This window comes from Martes martes (assembly GCF_963455335.1).
Source record: "Martes martes genome assembly, chromosome: 2".
In the NCBI taxonomy this organism is placed as follows: domain Eukaryota; kingdom Metazoa; phylum Chordata; class Mammalia; order Carnivora; family Mustelidae; genus Martes; species Martes martes.
Window position 1 is genome coordinate 55,189,412 of NC_137889.1, and position 26,912 is coordinate 55,216,323.

Here is a 26,912-nt window from a genome sequence, read left to right on the forward strand (position 1 = left end):
TAAGAGTCAGAACAATGGAGGATGATAAGGGTTAGGAGTAGGCCTATGGTTAGGATTACAGTTAGAGTTTGATAATTAGATACAGGTGATACCAAAATACAATGCTTAGCCATAGACCAATGGCTATATGTTGAAAATGAGTTATAAAACTAAAATAAACTAGGTGTTACATGGGTTATCCAAATGCTCACCAATCCCAAAATGTGGGTAAAATTACATTAATAAATCAGACACCTAATTTCTTGAGGTTTATGTAGCATTGATTTGGGTGTTGGTGTATGAGTAATAATGCAAGCTAAATAGTGATCTAATGAGATGGCTACCAGTCTAGTGGTTTGGAAGTGGCTTTGGCAATCAGTGGAAATTGGGACCAGTCATCTGTTCTGTATGCCATACAGGAATACTGAGAATGAAAATATTTCTCTCTGTCTGGCTTTAAATTGTTGACTGGTATGTTTAGTAAAATGAAGTAGGAATAAGGAACTTTCCCTTAGAAAGTGAGAGTAGAGAGATCTTTGTTTTTCATGAAAGGAAGTTTCCATAGGTAACACAATGATTCTGCAGAAAAGAGGTCAGGGATAAGGAGTAGGAGATAATAGGTCCTTAATCATGCATCTTTTATTTTTATGTTACCTACTGTGGGAGGTGATTTGATCGTTTACATTAGATCCCTCATAGCTGACTTCACTTTTCTGGTTTTCAACCAGAGGAAGAGTTGTTGGTTTCATTACCTCAACCATTCATATTACTTTAATGATCTCATAAAGACTGTGATATTCTCACTAGACAGTACAAATAAACAATGTATATATAAAATATTGAAATTTTACAAATTTCTAATGTGTAGCTTTGGCCCAAGCACTCTGTCCAAATTTAAGACCATTAATATCTCCAGACCATTAGTTTCACAACATATATGTTCATTTATATTTCCTGAATGTGTTGCACCATTATCTTGCTTCTATTTTTCATATAAAGTATGTATATGTAATTTTATTTATGAAATAAATATGTTTTACTGTCAAACCCAGGAAGAGGTTATCTTGCAATCTTATAAATTCAGGTTTTGATGCCAATATTTGTGAAAACAATTGATGCTTTGGTCCTTGCAGTTTCACAGGCTTAGATGAAAAGAGGAATGCAGGAAAAAGACAAGATAATTCATAATTTGTCACGTGGAAGCATATATTACAGACAATGAGAAAAAATAATAATATATGTGAGTTATCTTTGTATCTTCCCCGAGTAATGTATGTGACTAAATAATTTATCATTTGAAAGTGAAGGGAAGACCTATATAGTGATATTCACATCCAGCCCATATGTATAAATTGAGACTGCTACTTTAAAACGTGATAGATGTTCATGCTACCATTTATACCTTTTTGTTTTAAATATTTACTGTGAAAATGTTGGCACACATTCATATATTTACAGAACAGTATAAGAATCAATATGTGTCCTTCATCTAGAGTCAACCTATAGCCGATCATCACTGTTTTGTTCACACAGTCCCACTCTGCCTTACCATTATTTAAGAGAAAACTCAATGCAGTATACTGAGCCATGATCCAAACACTAACCCATTTTAACTCATAGCCTTCTCTTTACCCTCCACCTTGACTTGCTTTTATCTCCCACCCCTGTCTCTGCCCTTCTATCTTTTTTTCTTTTAGTGTTGCTGCTCTGATGGTGTGACGGCTAGAAGACAGATCTTAAATATCAACATTTTATTTACCAGCATACATCCAGCTCAGAGGGAGGAGGCAGAGAGTAATGTTTCCTGACCTGCTCTGGTTTGTTCTCACCAATGGCTGAATATGGTGGCTCCAGAATGGCTGTGGGTGAGGTCCTGGTACATGTGAGGATCACTGTCCCCATTCTTTGGCTGAGGGTGTTTCTGCTCCTTTATGGATGGTCCCATATCGGTTACTCCTACCGCCATGGTCCCCCCGAAGTGGTGATTCCTTTGAGGTCGACAGGCACTGGCAGTGTCAAGAAGCCTCCAGGCTGGATCTCTTACTATCTGCATCTTGGAGGCCAGAGACATGTTTTCCATATGAAGGTCAAGAAGCTTTTGCTGTCTAAAAACTTTCCAGTGTTCACATACACAGACCAGGGTGCTCTTTTTGAAGACCAGCCATTTATCCGGAAAGATTGTTATTACCATGGTTACGTGGAGGGGGATCCGGATTCACTGGTTTCTCTGAGTACCTGTTTTGGGAATTTTCAAGGAATATTACAGATAAATCACATTGTTTATGAGATTTTGCCCAAAAGCCTTTCTACCACATTTGAACATCTGGTATTTAAGATATATGATGAGGAGAAAAAATTCCCACTCATGAGGTGTGGGTTGACAGATGAAAAAATAGTACAACAAATGAAGTTTCAAGAGAGCAATAATTCTACTTTGCAAAGTGGATATGGAGGTCTGTGGACACACAAGAGATTTGTTGAAATGGCAGTGGTGGTAGACTACCATCGATACGCTTATCGTGAATATAATGTCACAGCTGTGGAACTGGAAGTGATTACCACTATGAACCACGTAAATACCTTCTATCAACCTCTAAATACTGATGTGATTTTAGTTGGAATAGAGGTCTGGACTAAAGGAAACCCTGTGGAAATAAAGAACATGGGTGTACTCATGAATTTATTTTGCGCCTGGAAGGAAAAAGGCTTTAACATCCGTGTGCCCCATGATGCTGCCCATGTTTTTGTAAAAAGAGGATATGGAACATTTGGCATATCTTATGTCAGATCGATATGTAACTACAATACTAATTGTGCAGTGGATACCTTCACAAGTGATGATTTGGGGTTTTTTGCATTCGTTGTGTCACATGAGCTTGGTCATTCTCTGGGTATGGGGCATGATGAGGAAACATGTAAATGTGCAGACAATGGGTGCATAATGTATGCAGCACAGCCGTGGTCAACCAAATTCAGCAACTGCAGTTATGCTCAATATTGGCACACCTCTGCAGGATCCAGATGTATCTTCCACCCACCCACTCCAGAGAGAAGCTTCAAGTTTACACGCTGTGGGAATGGCATAGTTGAAGAAGGAGAAGAGTGTGACTGTGGCTCCTTAAACTTGTGTACAAAAGATCCATGCTGTCAGTTAGATTGTACTCTGAGTCCTGGGGCTACTTGTGCTTTTGGGCTTTGTTGCAAAGACTGCAAATTCATGCCATCAGGTGCTTTATGTAGAGAACAGGCAAATGAATGTGACCTTCCCGAGTGGTGCGATGGGACATCCTATCAATGCCCAGAAGATGTGTATGTGCAAGATGGAGTCGAATGCCCAGGGGGTGGCTACTGCTATGAAAAGAGATGCAATATCCGTGATGAACTGTGCAGCAAAATTTTTGGCCCAAATGCCAAGAGTGCGAGTCAGATTTGCTACAGTACAGTGAATATTCAAGGAGATCGTTTTGGTAACTGTGGTCTCAAGGGCCATCAATTTACAAAATGTAAGACCTCAGATACCCTGTGTGGGAGGGTGCAGTGTAAGGATGTGGCAAAAATCCCCACTCTGAGAGACCATTCTACTCTGCATTGGCTTCACCTCAGTGATAATGTCTGTTGGGGTATAGATTTCCATCATGGGATGCCCTTGCCTGATCTTGGTGAAGTGAAAGATGGTATAGAGTGTGGTAAAGACCATATCTGCATCCAAAGGAAGTGTATCCCTTTGGCATATTTGAAAACCAGTTGTTTTCTGCAGTTGTTGGCATATTTGAAAGTTGGCATATTTGAAAACCAGTTGTTTTCTGTTTTCTGAGACCTGCAGTAGGAATGGGATCTGCAACAATAGACATCACTGCCATTGTGGCGATGAGTGGAACCCCCCTGACTGCCAGGTAAGAGGCACAGGAGGCAGTGTTGACAGTGGTCCACCCCCAATAAGAAATAAGACTGGAGTGTCACAGAAGCAGCAGCAGAAGAAGACTTACCAGTTATTATTTTGGTTGATGCCTTTTTTGGCTTTGTTATGTTGTTAATTTCATTTTTTATGAGAAGGAAGAACAAGGATAAGAAAGAAGAGCAGAATGTTCCACATGCACCCAATGCACAGCAGAATGAGCCACCTGTAACTAATCAAGATGTGAGTGATCCACCTGCACCTGAGAATGAAAACTAAAAAGTTATGATTTCCAAAAAGAAACCCAACCCAAATGAATTTGCCCATTTGATAAATTTTAGTCCCCTGGCAGGAAAAATGTTACAGCTTGTACCACAGATCGCTGACAGAAAATCCCTGAGATTTTTTTTATCACTTGGGATCATACACACTAGCCATTGAACAATAAGCAAAATATACTAATTCTCAGCACAGCTCTCTTTTCCATTATTTTAGGCAATTTCAGCAATTAATTTTTATGGAATTATTCTGCGTTTCCTGAGCAATGGCAGTGCCCTCACAGGGTGGGGGTGTGTGTGTGTGTGTGTGTGTGTGTGTGTGTGTGTGTTTAGCTTGCTGTCTGACAATTCCAAACAACCTTCCCCTTTGTAATCTGCTTTCATACACAGGGAATAGGAAACTACAAATCACATTTCTCCTTTGTGAGTCCTCCATTTTTAGCTACCACGAATAGTGGACGCTAGAGGGAAACTGCACATGGGAAACGTTTTGAATGTTGTTCATATCAGAGCTGCCTCACTGACTCTCACCCTGGCAAAGGAAGCGCCTTACAATCTTTACATTACCATATACAGATATAAATGTAGTATAGATAAGGACAGAATGATATGATATACTATATATACATATACATATAGCTATAATATATATGCACACACATTATTTTCTTTGGTAATTCACAGAACCAACAGTACTGTCAGCCTCATAGATATTGGCACAGCTATAAAGAGTCTTACCCTTGGAGCTCTAGATCCCAGGCCTCTGAGCCCTTCACCAAATCCCTGAGGTTCACCACCACTTTGGCCAACCCTCTCCTCAGAGGTCAGAGTCCTAGATCCATGAGACCTACTCCAAAGGTGCAGATTACAATAAGCACACTTCTTCCCTTTGATCTCCAGTCTTTGGCTCAATAGCTGCACTTCCTTTTAGGAAAGCATAGCTTCTCAGAGAGGGCTTTGCTTGTTGTGCCTGAATTCTGACTGATAGAGCACTGACTTTGGAATAACGGAAAACACAGGAAGGAGTCTTATATCAAAAGCTTTTGAATTTTCCACACCACTGCCTTTACCATCTTGGGGACATATTTTATACTCTGGTAGAATTACTTCAAAATCTCAAAAGAAAGGAAAATGGTACTTGCCACTCAACCCTTGGTCACTTCACTTGTAAAATAAGATAAAGAAGATATTTACAATTCCATGTAGGATATATAAGTCTTAGCAGACCATGTGTCCTCTCCAAAGGAAAAACAAAACAAAACAAACAAACAAAAACAAAACACCGAGAAAATCCTAATTTTATTTTAACCCATGTTTTAAGGACATCAGAGAGCTGAGGAAGTAATATGGAATAGGTGAACTGAAAATTCAGGCAGGATAAAACAATTCTAAAAAGGGCTGAATCTTGCCAGCCATTTTAGCCTCTAAGTATTTGCTGATGCCAGTTGTGACTTGAGCCTTAGTATTGGCCCAGGTGCAGGACATCTGCTGAGGGGAAGAGAAATCCCCAGTGTCTTAGTTACCATAGAGGGTTAGATAGACTCTCAACATTGATATCAAGGGCTCTAATTCACTATCAGATTTCCCCAAGTCACAAGAGCTTAATCTGAGAGCTCTGTGGAATGCTGGTGAGTTCCTCTTTGAAATTTCTCAAAGGCACCGATCCCCAAAATCATGTTGTATTTTGAACACAAGACACAGCAAAAGGAGGCTTATCTCAAGCAAAGGATGTCTCTCCCCATTAATACACTTACCCGATTTTGATCTTGCATGTGGCAAGAAGTAGAGGCTGGGGTGTGAACTTCTTGGTGATAGAGCCCAACCATCCATAAGCTTTAGAGTTGCAAAAACAGAGTCACATAAACTCACAACTGAAAGCCCAGCAAGCCCAAGCCTGAACAACATAAGGAAAGGAGAATTAGCCCAGAATTTACCAAAAGTCACTCACCTATGACCTGGCGCAACCTATGATTCGATACAGCCTCAGCCTATCTTCCTAACAGAGGAAAGAGAGAGCAGCTATGGGTGTCTTATACACAATTCCTGCACACAATAAAAATTACCATACATGCTAAGAATCACAATTCTCGACTTTTTTTTTCTTAATATCCTTTTTTTTTAAGATTTTATTTATTTGTTTGAGAGAGAGAGAGAGCATAAGCAGGGGGAGGGAGAAACAGGATTCCCGCTGAGCAAGGAACCAGAAGTGGGGCTTGATCCCACGACCCTAGGTTCATGACCTGAGCTAAAGGCACACATTTAACCACCCAGGTGCGCCTCATGACTTACTATTATGAGAAGTAAAAAAAGGAGGTAAAGAAAAGAGGGAGAAACTGTTAAGTATGACCCAGGTAGTAGAGCAGGAGTACATAATAAAAAATCAACTATGATTGTACATTTAAAATGGAAAAAAATATACAAAATTAAACAAATGTAGACTATGCTCAGTATGTTGGAATCTATACAACAATTTCAAGTAGATCTTATAGAACTAAAAAGTACAATATATAATAGGCAATTCAGTGGATGGATTGAACAGTGGTTGGGGCATATCAGATTATAGAGTTATTCATTTGGAAAATGTCAGTGGAAAAACCCCCACACTGCTGTACACAGAAAAATAAAAGCAGAATATAAAAGATTAAGAAGTAGATTTGAGAATTTTATGGCTTTTTAGAGATTGCCTAATTACAGGTAAGGGAAGATAAAAGGAAAAAAATCAAGTTTTAGCAAATATTTTTTAGACTTTGTATGTGTGCTGTTATAAATATTGCTTATCTGAATACTATAGGCATGAGTTTGACAGGAAATTTAATCTTGCTACCTTTATTTTTATGAAATTGCAAGTTCTTCATTACTAAATAATAAAATATAGGTTTAGCTCTAAGATGATTTTAAATAGTCAAGAACTTTCAAACATTTAGGGTTTTTTTTTTTTCTTAAAGTGCATCTCTGAAATTTTGGAAAGGATTTCACGTTACTAATTTATTTCTATATTTTATTCTCATATCATAATTATTCATTTTTACCATTTTATTTTAACTCAAGTAGTGTAAACATAGAGTGTTATATTAGTTTCAGGTGTACAATATCATGATTCACTATTTCACACATCACCAGGTGCTCATCATTTCAAGTGGACTCCTTAATCCCCATCACTCTTCACCCATCACCCCGCCTCACCTCCCCTCTGGTAACCATCAGTTTATTCTCAAAAGTTAAGAGTCTGCATAATGATACATTATTTTCAAATTTCTTTAGCTCAGTTGCTATGAATCATCACATGAGAAGAATCACTGGATCATACTTTTTAAAAGAAATAGGCAACACTTTTCTTGTAGTATTTATACCATTCTCACTTTCTCACTAATAATGGCTGAAAGTTCTGGTGACTCTGTAGTTTTGTTAATACTTTTAAATTGTATCTATTCTGTTTCATTTTCTTGGCAGTGACTTTGGGTAGTGAGAAATTTTTATTTTTGATAAGATTTATTTATCAATTTTTCATGTTTTCTTTTCTATAGTCTATGAAATCTTCATGTGCTTCCATCATGAAGGTATGGTCCTATGTTTTCTCCAAAACTTTAATGAGTTTTGTTTCTCACTCAGGTCTACAGCCTATCTCAATTGTCTTTAGTATGTTATACAGTCGAAGTTAAAGTCCATTTTATTCGATAGAGATATACACGTATTTCAATACCAGCTTTTAAAAAAACTTCCATTTCCTTCATTTTTTGTTATTGAAAAATGAATAACCATGTAAATATTGTCCTATTTCCAGAGTCATTAGTTGTTTATTGATCTAGCTGTTGAACACTATACCAATACTCTCTTGTCTTGATTACTGAAGCACTGCAGCAAGTCTGAAAACTGGTAATGTTACCATAGCAATGTTTTACTTTGCAAAGACTGCTGTGGATATCGTACATACTTTGAAATTCCATATAAATTTTAAAATCAGCCTATCACTCAATCACATACACACACACACACACACACACACACAGACACGCGCGCGCGCACACACACACACACACACACACACACTAGCTTGATAGAATTGTGATGAGCCTTGCGTTGAATCTGTACCTCAATTTGAAAAGAATGGCTATCTTAGAAATAATAAGTCTTTCTATCCATGAACTTGGTATAGATCTTCATTTATCTCATTCTTTTTAAAGATATTTCAGTAATGCCTTATTGTTCCCAAGAGAGAGGTATTGCATATAGTTGGTTAAATACTTTGGTGTTTTTATATTGTGCATATAATTGTGACTGTAATTTATTTTCTAACTAACTGGTGCTGGTATAAAAATATAATTCACTTTGTAAATTTACATAATGCTTTGCCACTGACTAAATGTACATTTTACTTTAAGTGTGTGTGTGTGTGTGTGTGTGTGTGTGTGTGTGTGTGTGTATTTCAAGGAGTCCTTGGGATTTCCTGTGAAAACACCCATGTTATCCGTTAATCAATAATGTTTGACTTTTTGCTTTAAATATGCAATATGAGCTTGGAACTTCTTGTAACTCCAGAACATGAGGAAGTTCCTAAAAGACAAAAGGTATGTCAAAGGGACACAGGAACTAACCAAAAGTCCTCTCAAAAGTCAAACCTGAATGTATTGTACATTTACAACATGGTAAAATAAACATCAGCCCATACTGATACAAGTAAATGACTCAAGAGAGAAGTAAATGGGGGAGAAGAGAACAATTTTCAAAGCAGAAGAATTCCAAATACTCTTATGTCAGCTCTCTATCCTTAACTCCCACTCCTTGACGGTGGGTTACAGATAGTGACTTCTTTCCAAAAAATTCGGTACAGAAATGGAGAAAGGGAATGACATTATACCCAGCAACCTGTAAAAGACTACCTGTGCCACAAGATGATTGTTAACATCACATGGATGAGTCATGTTGATAGCATGAACCTTTGAAATGATGGATGAAAAATGTTACCTTACCTGCTTTGCCTTCCTCCTCAAAAGCCATAACCCCTCTTTCACATTCAAAAAGAGATCCCTAAATTAAGGAGCCTTTTGCAATATACCTGAGCAGTACTCTTAAAAAATATCAAGGCCATTATAATAAGGAAAATCTAAGAAATACTTACAGCCAAGAATAGCCTAAGGAGGTATGGCAACTAAAAACAATATGGCATCCAGGACAACAACAACAACAAAGAACACTGGACACAAATGAAAGAAATTTGGAAGAATTATGGACATTAGTTAATAATAATATGCAAACATTTGTTCATTATTCGTGACAAAGGTATGATAGTAATATAAGATTTAACAATAGGAGAAACTGAGTGCAGGGTTTGATTTACCAAAACTCTCTGAAGTAATTATTGAACAGTTTTGTACATCTGCAATTATTTTAAAACAAAAAGAACCTAGGGGTGACTTGGTGGCTCAGTCAGTTGAGTGTCTGTTTTCAGCTCAGGTCATGATCTCAGGGTCCTGGGATCAAGCCCTTCATTGGACTCCTTGCTCAGCAGGGAGCCTGATTCTCCCTCTCCTTCTGCCCCTCATCTCCACTTGAACGAGCTCTCTCGCTCTGCTCTTCTCTCTCAAATAAACAAATAAAATCTTTAAAAAAGGACCTAAATGTATAAATAAATAAGTGTTTAAAAAAATTTTACTCGATTAAGGTGATAAAAACATAGGGAGTCAGACCACTATTTTATATTTTGTAATTTTGTACTCATGACTGCCTTGGGAAGAAAATAACTGTTAGGTTTTATTTATCTTGTAGTACTATGTAGGCTCAGAAACTAATTTTCCTTTTAAGTTTTTCTCTTCATACTACCCTTATATGATCGTTTCATTCTGCTATGCTACTCTTGTAAAATAAAGTATATAAAGTCATCTATTATATATCATCTTGAAGTCTCTGCATTGAATTTGAATTTTTTAAAAGATTTATTTCTTTATCTAAAGGGGGAGAGGCAGAGGGAGAGGAAGAGCTAATCTTCCCCACTGATCAGGGGCTCCATCTCCACCTTGACATCATGACCTTAGTCAAAATCAAGAGTTGGACCCTTAACCAACTGAGCCACCAGGCACCCCTGGATTTTTTTAAAATCCTTGAATATTTGAAGATATGTCTGTATGCTCTACTGGAGTTTCTGGTTTTGGTGCGGGTAGATTTTACACCAATAATCCAATTCCTTTACTATAGATTGTTCAGAGTTTAAAATTGACTTCTGTGTATGTCACAGTTTCAAAAAAAAAAAAAAAGTCCACTCAGCATTTAAAATTTACTATTGTTAAGTTTCCATACTATGTTCAACATTGTATTATTCTCCCTTGAATCTGTTGTCTTATCTTCATTTTTTGTCCTATAGTTTATCTCTGTCTTTCATTTTTTCTTAATATCTCCAAAGATTTTCATACTATAAAAGCCATTAATTCTTAACAGTACCTGTTAGAAGGTAGGGGAAGGGAGACTGTCCTCCCTAATGAGAAGGCACCTTGAGACCTCAACACAACACAGGTGAGTCCACACAATTTATGCAGAGTTTTACTCAGGATAACTGGCTGACAGAGGGGACCGGGTGTGCAGCAGTATAGAGGAGCACAGCTATTCTCTGCAATGTCTAGACCTTAGTCCATAGATTTTATAGAACAAGGGAACATGCAGAAGGCATTGTGATGAGATCAAAGGGTTCACATGCACTTAACTGATAGCTGACCTTGAGTACTTGGGACACCATCTGTGAGTCAGGAAGGCAAGAAACTGTGTTATCTCAGGGTGCCTGGGTGGCTCAGTGGGTTAAAACCTCTGCCTTCAGCTCAGGTCATGATCCCAGGGTCCTGGGATTGAGCCCTGCATCCTGCTCTTTGCTCAGCAGGGATCCTGCTTCCTCCTCTCTCTCTCTGCCTGCCTCTCTGCCTGCTTGTGATCTCTCTCTCTGTCAAATAAATAAATAAAATATTAAAAAAAAAAAAAGAAACTGTGTTATCTTTAACAAATTTATGGAGGACTAGAGCAAGCCTTTCCTGATCACAGCCTTGACAGGTATTTTCTAAATTATGTGTATATTAATCTCCAAGAGGCCTGGAACATGTAGCCCCAAGAGAGGAGAAACAAGAACAAGATGGAGGGCCAAAGGCAGAGTCAGTATGGTCAACACTCCTACACCACCTAAATTCATGTCCTTTTCTATGTTCGTGTATCTTCAGTGCTTTATTTTCTAATTTCTTGGTTATATACTTAATTTTTTAATATTTACTGCTTTTTCTGATATAATATACAACCCAGTGATCTAACTTAGACTCTATAATTTCTTAGCTATCACTTTATTATGTGTACCCATTGATAAATTTTATGATTTTTAATAATCATGTGTTAAACTAATTCTAAATGATCTGAAAAATGTGGATTTTACTATAATATGAATATGACAATTTGTCCTAAGAAATCAGTGTTCATATGTTCCTTTGAATACTAGGTAGTATAGTTAAGTACAGAATTCTAGCCCAGTGAAATAAGAGTCATAAGATTAACTTGGTAAAAGTAAATAAAATCCATTAAAGAGGTTATTAAGTCACATACCAAAGTTACATCACTCAAGGAAATACATGCACCACCTCTAGAGGAATTGAATCAATGTATCAAAAGGAAAATGAAGGGTGCCTGGGTGGCTCAGTGGGTTAAAGCCTCTGCCTTCAGCTCAGGTCATGATCCCAGGGTCCTGGGATTGAGCCCCTCATGGAGCTCGATCCCAGGATCCCGGGATTGAGCCCCTCATGGAGCTCTCTGCTTGGCGGAGAGCCTGCTTCCCCCCTCTCCCTGCCTTCCTCTCTGCATACTTGTGATCTCTTTCTGTCAAATAAATAAAAATCTTTGAAAAAAAAAGATCATCCACCATGATCAAGTGAGATTAAAAAAAAAAAAAAGAAAAGAAAAGAAAAATGAAAATTTACAACTCAGTTCTTCTTATTTGGTTAGTATAGCAACTAATGAAAAAGTTCAGGTCAAAATATTGGTCAGGCAGTTGTGTTTTGAAGCAAGCATCTCCATAAGTCAAATAGTGAAATGTTATCAAATCTCCATATAAATTTTTTCTTAGTAGTTATAGACTTGATCATAATTATTCTAATACTATACCTTCCTTTTCTTTCTCATGTTCTAAGTTTCTATTGTGTAACTGTGTTACTCAGTTGCTTGAAAATTGTTGCTGACTAGTGGTAGAAAGAATGACTTATTAATATTAGTGAATTTAGAGTAAATAAGATTTATTAATTGTTGGAATAATAGGCAATCATTGTCTGTAGCTCAACAAAATTTAAATGATATACACACAACTAGAGAAATTACATTTTATAATAAATTGCTTTCCCAAGTCAACCTGTCAACCTCCTCTTTTATTTCAAAACATTGGTGCTATTAATTAATGAAAAGCTCCTTCTAGGGGTGCCTGGTGGCTCAGTGGGTTAAGCCTCTGCTTTTGGCTCAGGTTATGATCTCAGGGTCCTGGGATCGAGCCCTTCATCAGACTCTCTGCTCAGCAGGGAGCCTGCTTCCCCCCCTCTTTCTGCCTGCCTCTCTGCCTACTTGTGATCACTCTTTCTCTGTTAAATAAATAAATAAAATCGTTAAAAAGAAAAAAAAAAGAAAGAAAGAAAAACTCCGGCTAAATGAGCATGGATTTACTTTATTATCATTATTATTATTGGTAACACTATTTTACCCACAGTATGTATGTATTTATTTGTTTGTTAGCTTATTTTTCTTCCAATTTTTTATTGAAATTCCAGTTAATAGTTATAGGATTTAATGATTGATCACTTACATACATCACCCAGTGCATGAATTTTAACTATTTTTTAATTACTTCTTATTTTTAAGTAAGTTCCATGTCAAGCATGCAGCCCAAATAGGGTTTTTTTGAACTCATGACCCTGACATCAAGACCTGAGCTGAGATCGAGTCAGAAACTCAACCATCTGAGTCACTCATCCTGACTTTTAATTTTATGTCTTCAGCTTCTTCCTTGTGTATTGTCTCAGTACACTTCCCATTACATATCTATAATTAGATTCACTTTCATTCTGTAAAATGACTTTCCTAGTTGATTTCACCATTTTTTCATTTTTCCATTTGATTTTTAATTTCATTTTTTATGTTTAAAAACATTCTGTGAACTAAAACAGACAAAATCTCCACCTACTCTAATTAAACATGTGTCCTAGCATAAGCCATATATTTGAAGAGAAATCAGAATGCATAGATAAGAAACAAATGGAAAATCTTGAGATGAAATAAATAATATCAAAAAAATTATTAGAAGAGATCAGCAGACTTCAGCAGGCGGAATAAAGAATGCTTTGAAGATAGATTATTAAGTATCTCACAAACCAAAGAAAAAAAAAAGAGAAAGAAATATTGACCAGGCCTCTGAGAAATAAGTGACCCATAGTGAAACAATGTCTTCCTTTTTTAAAAAAATTGCTAAAAAAGAGCTGTTAAATATAATTTCTGTTCACATCTCTCTTGTTACTTTTTTGGATTCCAAATTAAGGATGCTAGAACTTTTTATATGTATTTTGCTTTAATTTTTCTGCATACAGTAGTGTGGGGATTTTTCCACTGACGTTTTCCAGATGAGTTATTCTGTAATCTGATATGCCCAAACTACTGTTCAAACCATCCACTGAATTGCCTATTATGTATTGTACATTTTAGTTCTATTTTACCTACTTGAAATTGTTGCATAGATTCCAACATACTGAGCATAGTCTATATTTGTTATATTTTGTATATTTTTCTTCCATTTTAAATCTGTTATCATTGTTTTATTTTTTAATTTTTGTTTTTCATGTACTCTTGCTCTACTATCTGGGTCATACTTAATGTTCTTCCCTCTTTTCTTTTTTTTTCCTTCTTTCTTCTCTTAGCAATAAGTCATGAATTGTGATTCTTAGCATGTATGGTAATTTTTATTGTGTGCAGGAATTGTGTATAAGACACCCATAGCTGCCCTAGGTGATCCCAAAGTTTTCTCTCTTTCCTCTGTTAGGAAGATAGGCTGAGGAGCTGATTACCTGTATCGAATCATAGGTTGTGCCAGGTCAAAGGTGAGTGACTTTTAGTAAATTCTGGGCTAATTCTCCTTTCCTTATGTTGTTCAGGCTTGGGCTTGCTGGGCTTTCAGTTGTGAGTTTATGTGACTCTGTTTTTGCAACTCTAAAGCTTATGGATGGTTGGGCTCTATCACCAAGAAGTTCACACCCCAGCCTCTACTTCTTGCCACATGCAAGATCAAAATCGGGTAAGTGTATTAATGGGGAGAGACATCCTTTGCTTGAGATAAGCCTCCTTTTGCTATGTCTTGTGTTCAAAATACAACATGATTTTGGGGATCGGTGCCTTTGAGAAATTTCAAAGAGAAGCTCACCAGCATTCCACAGAGCTCTCAGATTAAGCTCTTGTGACTTGGGGAAATCTGATAGTGAATTAGAGCCCTTGATGTCAATGTTGAGAGGCTATCTAACCCTCTATGGTAACTAAGACACTGGGGATTTCTCTTTCCCTCAGTAGATGTCCTGCACCTGGGCCAACTCTAAGTATTCTATCAGTCAGAATTCAATCACAATAAACAAAGCCCTCCATGAGAAGCCATGCTTTCCTAACAGGAAGTGCAGCCATTGCCCTGAAGACTGGAGATCAAAAGGAGGAGGTGTGCTTATTGGAACCACACCTTTGGAGTAGGTCCCATGGATCTAGAACTCTGACCTCTGGGGAAAGGGTTGTTCAAAGTGGTGCTGAGCTTCAGGGATTTGGAGGAAGACTCAGAGGCTTAGAGTCTAGAACTGCAAGGAAGGACACTTGATAGCAATGCTAGTATCTCTACTTCTGATCATTATCAGTTGGTTCTGAAAATTGCTTTTGTATATATACACTCATAGAGACACACACATTCTATCTATCCTTTATCTACCATCTATGTATCGTCTACATATCTATATAAATATTGTACAGAAAGAAAATGACTGTTGATGTGAAGGTGAAAGCTGTTAATGAAGCAACACTGTTGTGTAGACCAATCCAAAAATTTCCCAGGTTTCCAAAGTCACTCCACTCCTCCCAGTTTGTACACAGGGAGAAGTCCATCAGAGAAGAAGTACAATTTATAGGTTCCCATTCCCTTTGAGACAAAGTAGAGTTCAAAAAGGAAGGATGTGTGAAAATGAGAGACAAGTTACACACACACACACACACATGCACACACACAGCATCCATGAGGTGTGCCTTTGCTTAAGAACATAAAGAGATTAATTCCATGAAAAACTAACCACTAAAATTGCTTAAAATAAGTAGAAATATGGTAGGAACTGTGTAGTTCACTAATTTTTAATGGCTAAGATTTATGATTCCCAATGATAAAAACTAATTAGGATTTTCTGTCATTAACCTGTGACACATGCTGTAAATTTTCTGTTGCCAGGAGACTAAAACTTAATACATGGGAAAGTTCATTTGGAATTGAGTTTCTTTTTTAAAATAACTTCTTGCCCTTCCTTCTTAGGTTAAATTGAAACTCCTTGATCTACTTTCTTAGGTGAACTATGAACCCTATTGATTCTATACTAAAGATTGTGCAGGTGGAGTGTTCTGGTTTTGTTTCTCTAGTGAAGTTGGAGCAAGTGGAACATTCTGCTCTTTTTTCTCATTCTTTTATTCATTTCTTAGAAAAAGCAAGGGTAATAAACCACATAAGAAGCAAAATGGAATTATCCCAAGCAGTATCATGTAAAACTTCTTTTGTATCTTGTTCTTCTTTCTGTGAGGGGCTGCCACTATCTCTACTCCTTCCAAAGCCTTCTACCACACAGTCAGCAGGGCTCCACTGCTTGCAATGGCAGTGATGTCTGTTGTTACGAACCCTGATCATATTGCAGGTCTCAGGTAAATAAGCTCTTGCCAGATGTGACATAGGGATACACTTCCTTTGGATGCAAATCTACTCTGCACCACGCACTCTACCATCTATCACTGCACCAATATCAGGTATTAATATCCCAATGAGTAGTCCATACCCCAGCAGGTGATGCCATTAAGGCGAGTAGAATCTACATAGAATGATTGTTCAGAAGGGCCACGTGGATAGCTCAATTGGTGAAGCCTATGACTCCATTTCAGCTCAGGTCATGATCTCAGGGTTCTGGGATTGAGCCCATCTTCAGGCTCTCCGCTTAGCAGGGAGTCTGCTTGCCTCCCTCCCCTTTTGTCCCTCCACCCACTTGCACTCTCTCTCTTTCTCTGAAATAAATAAATAAATCTTTAAAAAAGAAAGAATGATCACTCAGAAGAGTAATTTTTGTCACATTCTGACACTGAACCTTCCCACACAGGATATCTGATAGGTTACATTGTACAGATATAGAACCATTTATACCACAGTTACCTCAATGGTCACCTTGGATGCTCATTAGTTATGGCAACTCTGATTTCTATGCTTGGCCTCTTTGCCAAACATTCTCCTCACTGATCATCACGGATATTACATCTCTTTTCATAGCAGTAACTATTTCCTATTCCACCTTGTACAGACACATCTTCGGGACACTGATAGATTTCCCATCGCACCACTCAGGAAGGTCGCATTCATTTGCTTGTTCTCTACACAGGTCACCTGAAGGCATGATCTTGAGGTCTTTGCAGCAAAGCCTCAAAACACAAGTAGCTTCAGGACTCAGGGTGGCGTTTGACTGACAGCATGGAACTTTTGTACACATGTTTAAGGAGCCATGGTCACACTCCTCTCCCTCTTCATCTACACGGTTCCCACAGCATGTATACTTGGAGATTCTGTCTGGAGTTACTGAAGTATACAAACACCTTTTTTTCTGCCACAGTGTTCAATACTTAGCATAATTGTGGTTGCTGAGGTTAGTTGTTGTCACTTTCTATGGGAACATTATGCACCTCTCTTTCCCATATTTATAAGTGTTATCACCATCTAGCATACCCAGAGAATGATCCGCTTCATGCAACACTGTAATTGCAAAACCATGCAAGTTTTCTTGTGTGAAACTAATGACTCCACATTGAGAGTATATTAGACACACTTCCAATACAGGTCATGCTAATGTCAATAGCATAGGTTTTCTTTACAAAAATAAATGCAAGATCATGACGCAAATGGGTGCCAAAGGTGCCATTCTTCCATTTGCAAAATGCTACTCAAGAGATTCAATGTTATCAGTTGAAAGGAGGTTGTATGCAGTCCATATCTCAATTCCTATTAAAATCATAGCACGATCCAGTGATTTAAAAAACTGATTTACATAATTGATAACAAGGCACACTGTATTCTGCACATTTGAGATATTACCCCAAACATACCGATTGTGGTCTATCACTACTGCCAATTCAAGAAACCACTTGTGGTTCACTAATCTTTATACCCACTCTGGATCAAAATGGAGCTATCACTCTCTAGAAACTTCAACTGTTGTGCTATTTCTTCATCTGTTAATGTGCATCTCATAAGTTGGAATTGTGTTTTCTCACTGTTGATATTATGTATCAGCTGTTCAAATGTGGTTGAAGGTTTTTTTGGGCTCGATTTCATAAGCAATGTCATTTTTTTATCATATTGCTCAAAAGCCCCTGGAACAGGTACTGAGAGCAACTAGGGATTCTGTGTCCCCTTCCACTTAACTGTGATAGCAGGAGTCCTTCAGGAATAAAAGCTGATCCTCAAGGAGACCCCCTGGTCTGTGTAGGTAAACACTGGGAGGTTTCTGGACAGAAAAAAAAAGTTTATTGATCTTCATGTGGAGTACGTGCCTCTGGCCTCCAAAATGCAGGCTGTAAGATAACAAGACAGAACTTAGGAAGAGAGCCTTACATGAACCAGGACCTCTCCCACAACCACTGTGGAGCCACCATATTCAGCCACTGATGAGAGCAAAAGAGGGCAGGTCAGGAAGCATCACTGTTCTGTTTCTTCCCTCTAAGCTGGATGTGGTGCTGACCTTTAATCTGTTCTCTTGCTAAGTTACATTATTACAGTAGCAGCACTAAAAGAGAAAAGAAATAAGATGAAGGACAGAGACAAGACAAGGGTGGGGGAGGTATGAGCTGGAGGAGGAAGAGAAAGGTATGTGAATGGGTTAAAATGGCGACATGTTGGGTTCAAGATGTGACTCGCTTACTGCATTGCATTTTGTCTTAAATAGTAGTAAGGCAAGGTGAGACTGGGTGTACAAAATTATGGTGATTGATCATGGGCTGATAGTTACAGACTTAGATGAAGGACTTGTGTGGATCCATTATACTGTTTTCTAAATATATGAATACATATGAACGTTTCCACAATAAATATGTAAAACAAAGTGTTCTTAATGGAAAGGTGAATACCCATCATGTTTTGATGAAGAATTCTTGATGTACACATATGGGCTAGGTATAATTACCAATACATATGTCTTCCTTTCATTTTTCGAGGAATTATTTAGTGGCATTACTCAGGAGAGATATAAAAATTACTCACATATTTTCTTCTCAATTTCTGTGATATATGGTTCCATGTAACAAATTATTAATTATCTTGCATCTTTCCTGAGATCCTCTTTTTGTCTAGAACTATGAAACTGCAGGGATCAAGGCATCGGTTGTTTTCACAAATATTGGTAGCTACTATAATGGTACCTTCATTCTGTAATCAACACATAACAGCAGTATTTGAAGAGGGAGTATATTGGATTGGTGATGGATGTTACTCAAATATGTTTATCTTTGATTCTGCTCTTAAGAACAACAGAATTTTTAAAACCTCTAGCCATGTAAAATGGAAGTAAATCAAACAGCTGGAGATCCACATACACTGAAGGTAAAATAAAGTTCCTTCAGAAATGCAAAGGAAATCAATAATCTTAGAAGGAAGGAGGAAGGCTTTGGGTAAGGTAATATTGTCTTACAGTGGCAAGACATGAAAGCCTGCATTTATAAGATTGCAAGAAAACCACTGTCCTAGGTTTGACAATAAACCACATTTATTTCATAAATAAAAATACATATACATATTTTGTGTGAAATATAGAAACAAAAAATCATCTCAGTAAAAAAATGTATTACCACATATTTGTGAAAATGAAATCTGTTTTTAGCACAATGTCTGGCTAGTGATAGTGATTTGTTGCTTTCTTCTTTCAATAAAGTGTTTATAAAAACACATAATGTGCACACATGGTGCTACAAACTTGGGAAACCTAAATGACAGTACATCTCAAGAAAATTTAATAATATGGAGCTCAAATTCAGACAGAGGGGATGGGGCAAAGATACACATTAGAAATTTGTAAAATTAAATTCAGTATTTTACATATAAAATTTTTTTTAAATATTTTATTTATTTATTTGTCAGAGAGAGAGAGGGAGAGAGAGCGAGCGAGCACAGGCAGAGGCAGAGGGAGAAGCAGGCTCCCCGCCAGGCAAGGAGTCCGATACAGGACTTGATCCCAGGATGCTGGGATCATGACCTGAGCAGAAGGCAGCTGCTTAACCAACTGAGCCACCCAGGCATCCCAAAATTTTTATTTTTATTTATCTAGGGAAATACCCACAGTCTTCATCAGATCATTAAAGTGAGATTGTTTAAAGTAAAAATTCTTGATGTAGTTGAAAAAACATAAGATATTGAATTTGGCTATAAGAGAGCTAAAAAAGACTAATCAAATCCACTTCCCATAGTGGATAACATAAATATGTAAATTTTATATAATTTTATAATATAATATTATATATTAATTGTATGTTATATATTATAATATATAATCCAATATAATATATATGACATAATATAATACAATGATAATATAAAATTGAAAGGTACCTAATTAAAGGCCTATCATCTCTTAGATTGTGTGTCCATTTTTGCTTATTTTTTTTGTAAATCTTTATTCTATGTTCTTTGACCTTTTTTCTCTGGAATTATTTTCCTGTCATTTATGGAATTTCCCTTTCATAAAAAGCAACAACAATCACTTCTCTATCAAACTTCTCCATGGATAGCTCCTTATTCATAGCTAATTCTACTACACAAAACTACCAGTTGACAGCTGAAGAACATGGAAAGACTAGCAGAAAAGATTTCCATACTCAGAATACCCGTATGCCATACTACCAGACATCTGGTTGCAGTTCACTCTAACTCAAATCCACTTCCAAACCACAAACCTAATAGCTAGCCATTCCATTAAACCACTGTTTAGCCTGTTTTCCTATTCATACACCAACTACCAAATTAGTCCTACACAAACTTCAAAAAATTGGAAGTCTTATTTCCTAATGTATTATCCACCAATAATTTTACCCATATTCTGGGTTTCATGAACATGTGGACAACTGATATAAAACCTGGATTATTCAAGCTTTAAAACCCATTTTTGACAAATGACCTATGGCTGCACATTGTATCTTACTATCACCTAAAGTTATTAACAAACCCTAACCCCATGCCTAACCCTAATCCTAACTCTTATTATTACTTTCCACTGTCCTAACTCTTACATAGTAAATAGTTAACCACAAGTCTCATTCTCATTCAAAAATTACTTCCCAAATTTCTGGGCAAAAATAACTTTTCACTGTTTCCCACTTGTTAAGTTCTCCTATTTTCCCTCTTATACCTAAGGCCTGGCTCTAGACTCCATCAATTCAACCACTGTGAGCTCAACCCAGACAAGATTAAACCTTTTCCTGCTTCCTATACTTACACAACAAATTACTCAAACTGGAAGAAAATCACAATGTGTAGAGAATGAATATGTGAAAGGTGAAAAGTACAATTTGGATAAGCAGACTGACATTTCAGCCTAAAGGATGAAGTCAGAAACAGATGTTTATTTCAACCCCTGGACACCTCTAAAAATTTGAGATTTGTTGTCCACTTTGTTTCTTAATTTTTCTTTTAATTCCCTCATCAATACACAGGATCCTTAGCTGACAATCCATTGTATTTGTTTTACAAGTAATTATTATTAAGTTTCAGTAATGGCACTTTAGGTTGTAAAAAAAAAAAAAAAAGAATTTTTCATTTATGTGCATTTAATAAGGATCCAATATTTTTATTTGTCCTTCTTTCTTGCAGATAGTTGAGAAACCTATTTCAGATTGAACATTAACCTCATCATTAAAGTGACCTAAATTCTTAGAGTGTGTGGATATTTTTCTAGGACTAAAGGGAAGAGATATTTCACAAGATGCCAAGAACCAACAAAAAGACCTAAGATCCCTAAATTAAATTAAATCTCTTTTAGAGGACACCTCCTCTAAATTGTGAGCAGAATCCTAAAATACTGATTTGCTTTCCGTAGCCCTCTTGATATATATTTGGTAATTATTATGGAGTATTGATTATAATAGAAAAAATTATCTTTAAGTAAGATAGTATTAAAAGTGTCCTTAATCAATTTAAATTGACCAGAAATAATTCCTAAGATGTCAGCTTGCAAACAAGTAATAGGAAAACAAACTCCAAAAATATTTGAGTCAAACTGAATTTGTCCTCATAACATTCTTTTTTAGACTGACACAAAAGACATACTTCCTGAGAAAGTATAACATTTTCTCTTTTTTTTTTTTTAAAGATTTTATTTATTTGATAGAGAGATTGAGAGAGAGAGCTTGGCAAGACAGAGCTGCAGGCAGAGGGAAAGGGAAAGCAGGCTCCCCACTGAGCAGGGAGCCCTATATGGGTCTTGACCCCAAGACACTGAGATCATGACCTGAGCCAAAGGCAGTCACTTAACCAATGAGCCACTCAGGTGCCAAAGTATAATATTTTCATTGATGTGGTAGAGATCTATAATAGTACAGAAACTTCCAAATAGACTATCATATATTATCTTTTATGAATTCTTTTCTTTCCCTACAGCTTAATAAAATTCATCATTCTAGTTACCCTAATACATCTCCCCTCTCACTTTCCTTGATAGCCTAATTCAGTTTTTCCCAAACAATGAGTAGCAACCCGTTAGAAACAAAAATTTTTGGCTCTGAGTAAATAGTCCAGAATCAGACATATACAGGTTACAGATCCTCCTCAAGAGTAAAAAACTGGCAAAGAATCACGTTGTGTTTGTATGTATGCACCTGTGTATGTATTCATGTATGTGCAAATACTACTGCTTCTCTCCTTTATTGTTAAATTCTCAGATGACTTACCAGCAGTAAAATTAATGGTCCCCCTAGTCTTTTTGCCCTATAGTCCTGTCATAGATAATTTGACCACTGATGGCTATGAACAGATTTTTATTTGAAATTTTACATGACAAAGAGTAGTAACAATCCTCTCCCTTTCATCTCTCATTTAACTGTGTTCTAGATTGAACTGCTTAGCAACAAGACTTTCTCAATTCTAAAGACCATGGCAACTGGATAAAAGTTCTCCCACTCTGGCCGCATCATCTCCATCACACTTTATGTCTAACTACTCTTCAATATGAATAAATGTGACTACATTTTTTATCCCAGTTTTGTGTGCTCCCTGCACATGATGGAAACACTTTATCTTCAGTACTCTTGCCCTGGCCCCAGATTATTTTCTCAACATTAAACCACATTATGGAATACTGAATTACTATAGATTCCAGAAAGACATTTGACCTTACTTAAACAATTTACAGAGATACAGACATCAGTAATCATCTGTGACTTTCACTATAAGGTCAATAAATAACTCAGAGACATTTCATATCTACAAACAAATATGCTCATTTACTAGAACTGCATCAGCAAGAATAAGGAAAGTAAAATTTAAAAGGAGACAGAGGTGAATAAAATATAGTGTAGGTGTTGAGGTCAGCACCATGGTGATATAAGACATTTTCCCTTTTTCATTCCCCTTTTTAAACAACCACTTACAGACATCCATACTTGAACAAGAGTACCTTAGCGGTGGGAGGGACTGGGGAGGACTCTTGCTTATTTGTGCATGGGAAAATAAACAATCAGGCCCTTGGTACGGGATACAAATCCAAAGGAGTTGACAAACCCATCCCACCTCCATTTGCTTTGGCCAAGGACGGAAACAAACTTGGAGGGAACTGAACTGGGTAGAAATAAACAATTGAGAGAGAGTTAATCCAAGTTCAGCCTGCCAAAGGGGAGATTCCAGCATGCCACAGGAGTGGAATAAGGACAAGTTTGATTGCAATGGACAATGGAGAACTCCACTAGGAGATCCACAGCCCCTCTTCATGGTGAGACAGCAATGGGCTATGCTCTCTGGCAGTGGCAGCAGAAATATTTTCTGCAGTGGCCAAAAGACTCAACTTCTCTCATGGTAGAGTTGGAAAAAGTGTGTAGCTACTCAGCTAACCTAGCTTTGGGGGTCTTAAGTGGAGAAAACTGTTTGTCTCCAGCAGCTACCAAGTTTCTGAGGAAGAACCACCATCACAGGGTGAAGAAGAAAGGGAAGAAAACAGATAAGAATATCAAAGTTCATGAAAGGAACCTGATTCATACTCTAGCTTTAGGACTTCAGCAAGAGGTCTGCATATAAGCCTCTGGGATTGTCCCATGGGAGGATCTCCTTACCAAACCAAAGGCATTTCCAAAGCCCCAATTGCCAAGCTCATACATCTCCCCACTATGTGTTGCGCACCCTTGTATATGCTCCTGAGTGTGGCAGTGAGAGCAGGTGGGTAATCTATGTGCTCTCAGCAAAATGGTCCACAGTTTGAGGGTGAGGGAGATCGTATACTGGAGCTTCTGAAAAACAAAATAGAGATTTCTCAGCCAGTTTGTTATGGGACCAAGAGAATAAAACCAAAGCTTATAAATACTGCCACGAGAGGGAATAAAAGTGAAGCAGGTCTACCCATGACAAACATAGGATCCCTAGGCAAGCACACCAGTGAACAGTACCCATCTGAAGATAACCTTGCACATAAGCAATTGACAATAGCTGTATTGAAGAAATTCAGCAAACTGTAAGAAATCTCAGAAAGAGAACTCAGTGAGGTTAGGAAAAAGATACAGGAACAGAATGAATTCTTTACAAGAAAGACAAAACTGTAACAAACCAAAATTCTGGAGCAGAAGAATTCAGTGAGTGGGATGAAGGGTATAATTACGAGTATCCAAAGTGGAGTAGAGCAGATAGAAGAGAAAATAGATAAGTTAGATAGGAATTGATTTTATTTACTTAAGATTTTTGGTATTTTTTAAGATTTTATTTATTTATTTTACAGAGAGAGAAAGAGCAGGAGAGCAGCAGAGGGAGAGGAAGAAGCAGACTCTCCACTGAGCAGGAAGCTTGATGTGGGACTCAATCCCAGCATGACCTTCACTGAAGGCAAATGCTTCACTACCTGAGCCACCCAGACATCCTAGATAGAAATTTTGAAAGGCACCCCTATTAGGCTGTCAGTGGATTTCTCAGGCCAGGAGAAAGAAGAATAGATGTTTAAAGTGCTAACAAAAAAAAAAAAATTGCCAGTTAAGTGTATATTTTCAATCAAAATTATCCTTCAGATTGGAAGAAAAAAGACTTTAGAACTGAGGGAATTGATCACCCCTAGACGCACCATGCAAGGCATGCTGAAAGTTCTTCAAGCTGAAATGAAAAAATGCTGTAATCAGTGAGATTAAAAAATACTAAATATATGATGCACCGGTGAAGGTGAAAAATATATGGTCAGGTATAGTAAACTTCAATTATGTCATAGGATGGTGTATTAATCACTTAACAACTGTGTAAAGTTTAAAGGAAAAGAATATTAAAAATAACTGTAGCTACTACAATTCGTAACAAATTCATAACACAGAAAGAGGTAACTTGTGACACCAAAAATTTTTTAAAAAGGATAGTAAAAGTGTTGTTGCTTTAAAGGCAAAGAAATAGCTATCTTCAAAAAAATGGACTGTTTTATCTTTGAAATGTTTTCTGTGACATTTCATGGTAACTGCAAAGCAAAAATCTAGAGTTGACTCGTGAAACAAACAAAAATTGGGGAAACAGAGTATACCACTATGGAAAAACATCCATTTAAAAGGTAGACTAAAACAAGAAAGAGACAATGAGATAGAAAACAAAGAGAAAGCAATCAATCAGAGGGCCATAGTGAGTTTTACATATCAATAATCACTTTAAATTCAAATAGACTGCATTCACAGATTAAAAAGGTACAAACTGACTAGATGGAATTAAAAGAAAAAAAAAAAAGTCCCAATTATATGCTGCCTACTAGAGACTCATTTTAGATTTAAAAGACATACAGGATCAAAGTGAAAGAATGGAAAAAGGTATTCCATGCAAGTGGAAAACTCACATCACACCAAACAGACTTTAAACCAAAAACAGTAACTAGAGGTCATTATTATAATTAGAAGTCATTATATAATGATGCAGGAAAGATGTTAGGGTTCAAAGCCGATGGGCAAGAATTCCTGAGACTTCTTTAGTCCAGAAAGGTGGTTTTATTGAAGCATGACAAGAGGACCAGAAGGCAGAAAGAGCTGCACTGGTGAGGCGGATAGAGACTCCTGGCTCCAGCCCCTTTCCTTCCCTGGCTCCCCTTTGCTCCAGCTAAGGGCAAGAAAAGACCAAATAGCCATCCCCTTTGACTGAGATAAGATAAGGAGTCATTGCTCCTGCTAAGACCGAAGGAAAAGACCAGAGGTCTGGTCTTGTTTGAATAAGAAAAGAAAGAGAAACAGCCCTGGAGGTGATATAGCACTCTCCCGAGTTGCCTCCACATAGATTATACTGCCACATGAAAGGGCCATTCGGCCTTGGGGAACTGGGAAAGTGTCTGGGCCTTGGAAGACCACGAAAACACCCCACTACCATCCCCCATTGCCTGTAACCATAAAAACTCACTCCTAACCCTGTTGGGTGCTCAGTCTTTGGGAATGATCCCACTGAGCCCACTGGGGTTAAGCTGTGTTCTCCCATCTCTCCATGTGCTGTTTGGGTTTCCTAGGTCACCTCAGATTTTCTGCAACACTGGGGTCATTAGTAGTGTCCCATTATATACTTTCAAGTTGGGCAGGTTTTGGATTGGGGGGAGGTTAGGGAGAGCATAAACCTACCAGGTATTTTGGAAACAAGTTTTCCAGGATCCTGAGGGGGCTAGCTATTGTTAGGAAAAGGTCATTTGTTATTATTTAGTAAACCCTTAGTCATGAGACCCTTCAGATGTATATGAATCATATGCTTGAAGGATGATTACCAACATGTATCTTGGCACTAGGGTGGGTGTTGAGATAAAGGAGGTTCCCAAAGGAATTCTTGTATGTTAAAGTAGACTTACAGAATCTTGGGTGTGGGGCCTAAGATTGTCTTTTGCTCTTAACAGAGTATTAACATCAAGGTGATGCGGGAGGAAAAGTACTGGCTAAAGACAAAGCATAAGCTGACACCCTGCAACCTCCCCCACCCCCACTTCCACTTCCATGTATGACATTCTTCCAGGAATCTCCCAACTATGTTAATGTTAATGCCTTACTAGAGGTGGGGAAAAACAACCTTAACTTGACAATGACAAGGTCTCAGTATCTTGTAGGTCTTCTTTAACATATGAAAGTTCTGAAACCTCCCTTTACCTTATCCCCCAACCCCATAGTATATAATCAGCCACCCCTCACAACCCCAGTGCAACAGCTCTCTCTGCCCATGGGTCCTGTTCCCCTGCTTCAATAAATAACCTTCTGCACCAAAGACATCCCAAGAATTCTTTCTTGGTTGTGGGCTCCAGATTCCACCCCATTAAACCCCATTCCACCTATAT

The 26,912-nt window shown here is 37.5% G+C and overlaps 1 protein-coding gene and 1 pseudogene across 2 annotated transcripts; one reads left to right on the forward strand and one right to left on the reverse strand.

The window, feature by feature from the left end:
• Positions 1-1,810: 1,810 nt before the first annotated feature.
• On the forward strand, positions 1,811-4,013 carry LOC308338261 (disintegrin and metalloproteinase domain-containing protein 20-like; the record flags this gene model as incomplete). Its single annotated transcript, XM_080796301.1, has 2 exons — positions 1,811-3,754; positions 3,795-4,013. The coding sequence occupies 2 exons, from the start codon at positions 1,811-1,813 to the stop codon at positions 4,011-4,013; spliced, it is 2,163 nt and encodes a 720-aa protein (XP_080652427.1).
• Positions 4,014-16,129: 12,116 nt separating this feature from the next.
• LOC308338262 (disintegrin and metalloproteinase domain-containing protein 21-like) lies at positions 16,130-16,904 on the reverse strand (annotated as a pseudogene). Its single transcript has 3 exons — positions 16,612-16,904; positions 16,463-16,525; positions 16,130-16,238 (listed from the first exon to the last, which is right to left on the reverse strand). The product of its transcript is annotated as a disintegrin and metalloproteinase domain-containing protein 21-like (transcript).
• Positions 16,905-26,912: the final 10,008 nt, after the last annotated feature.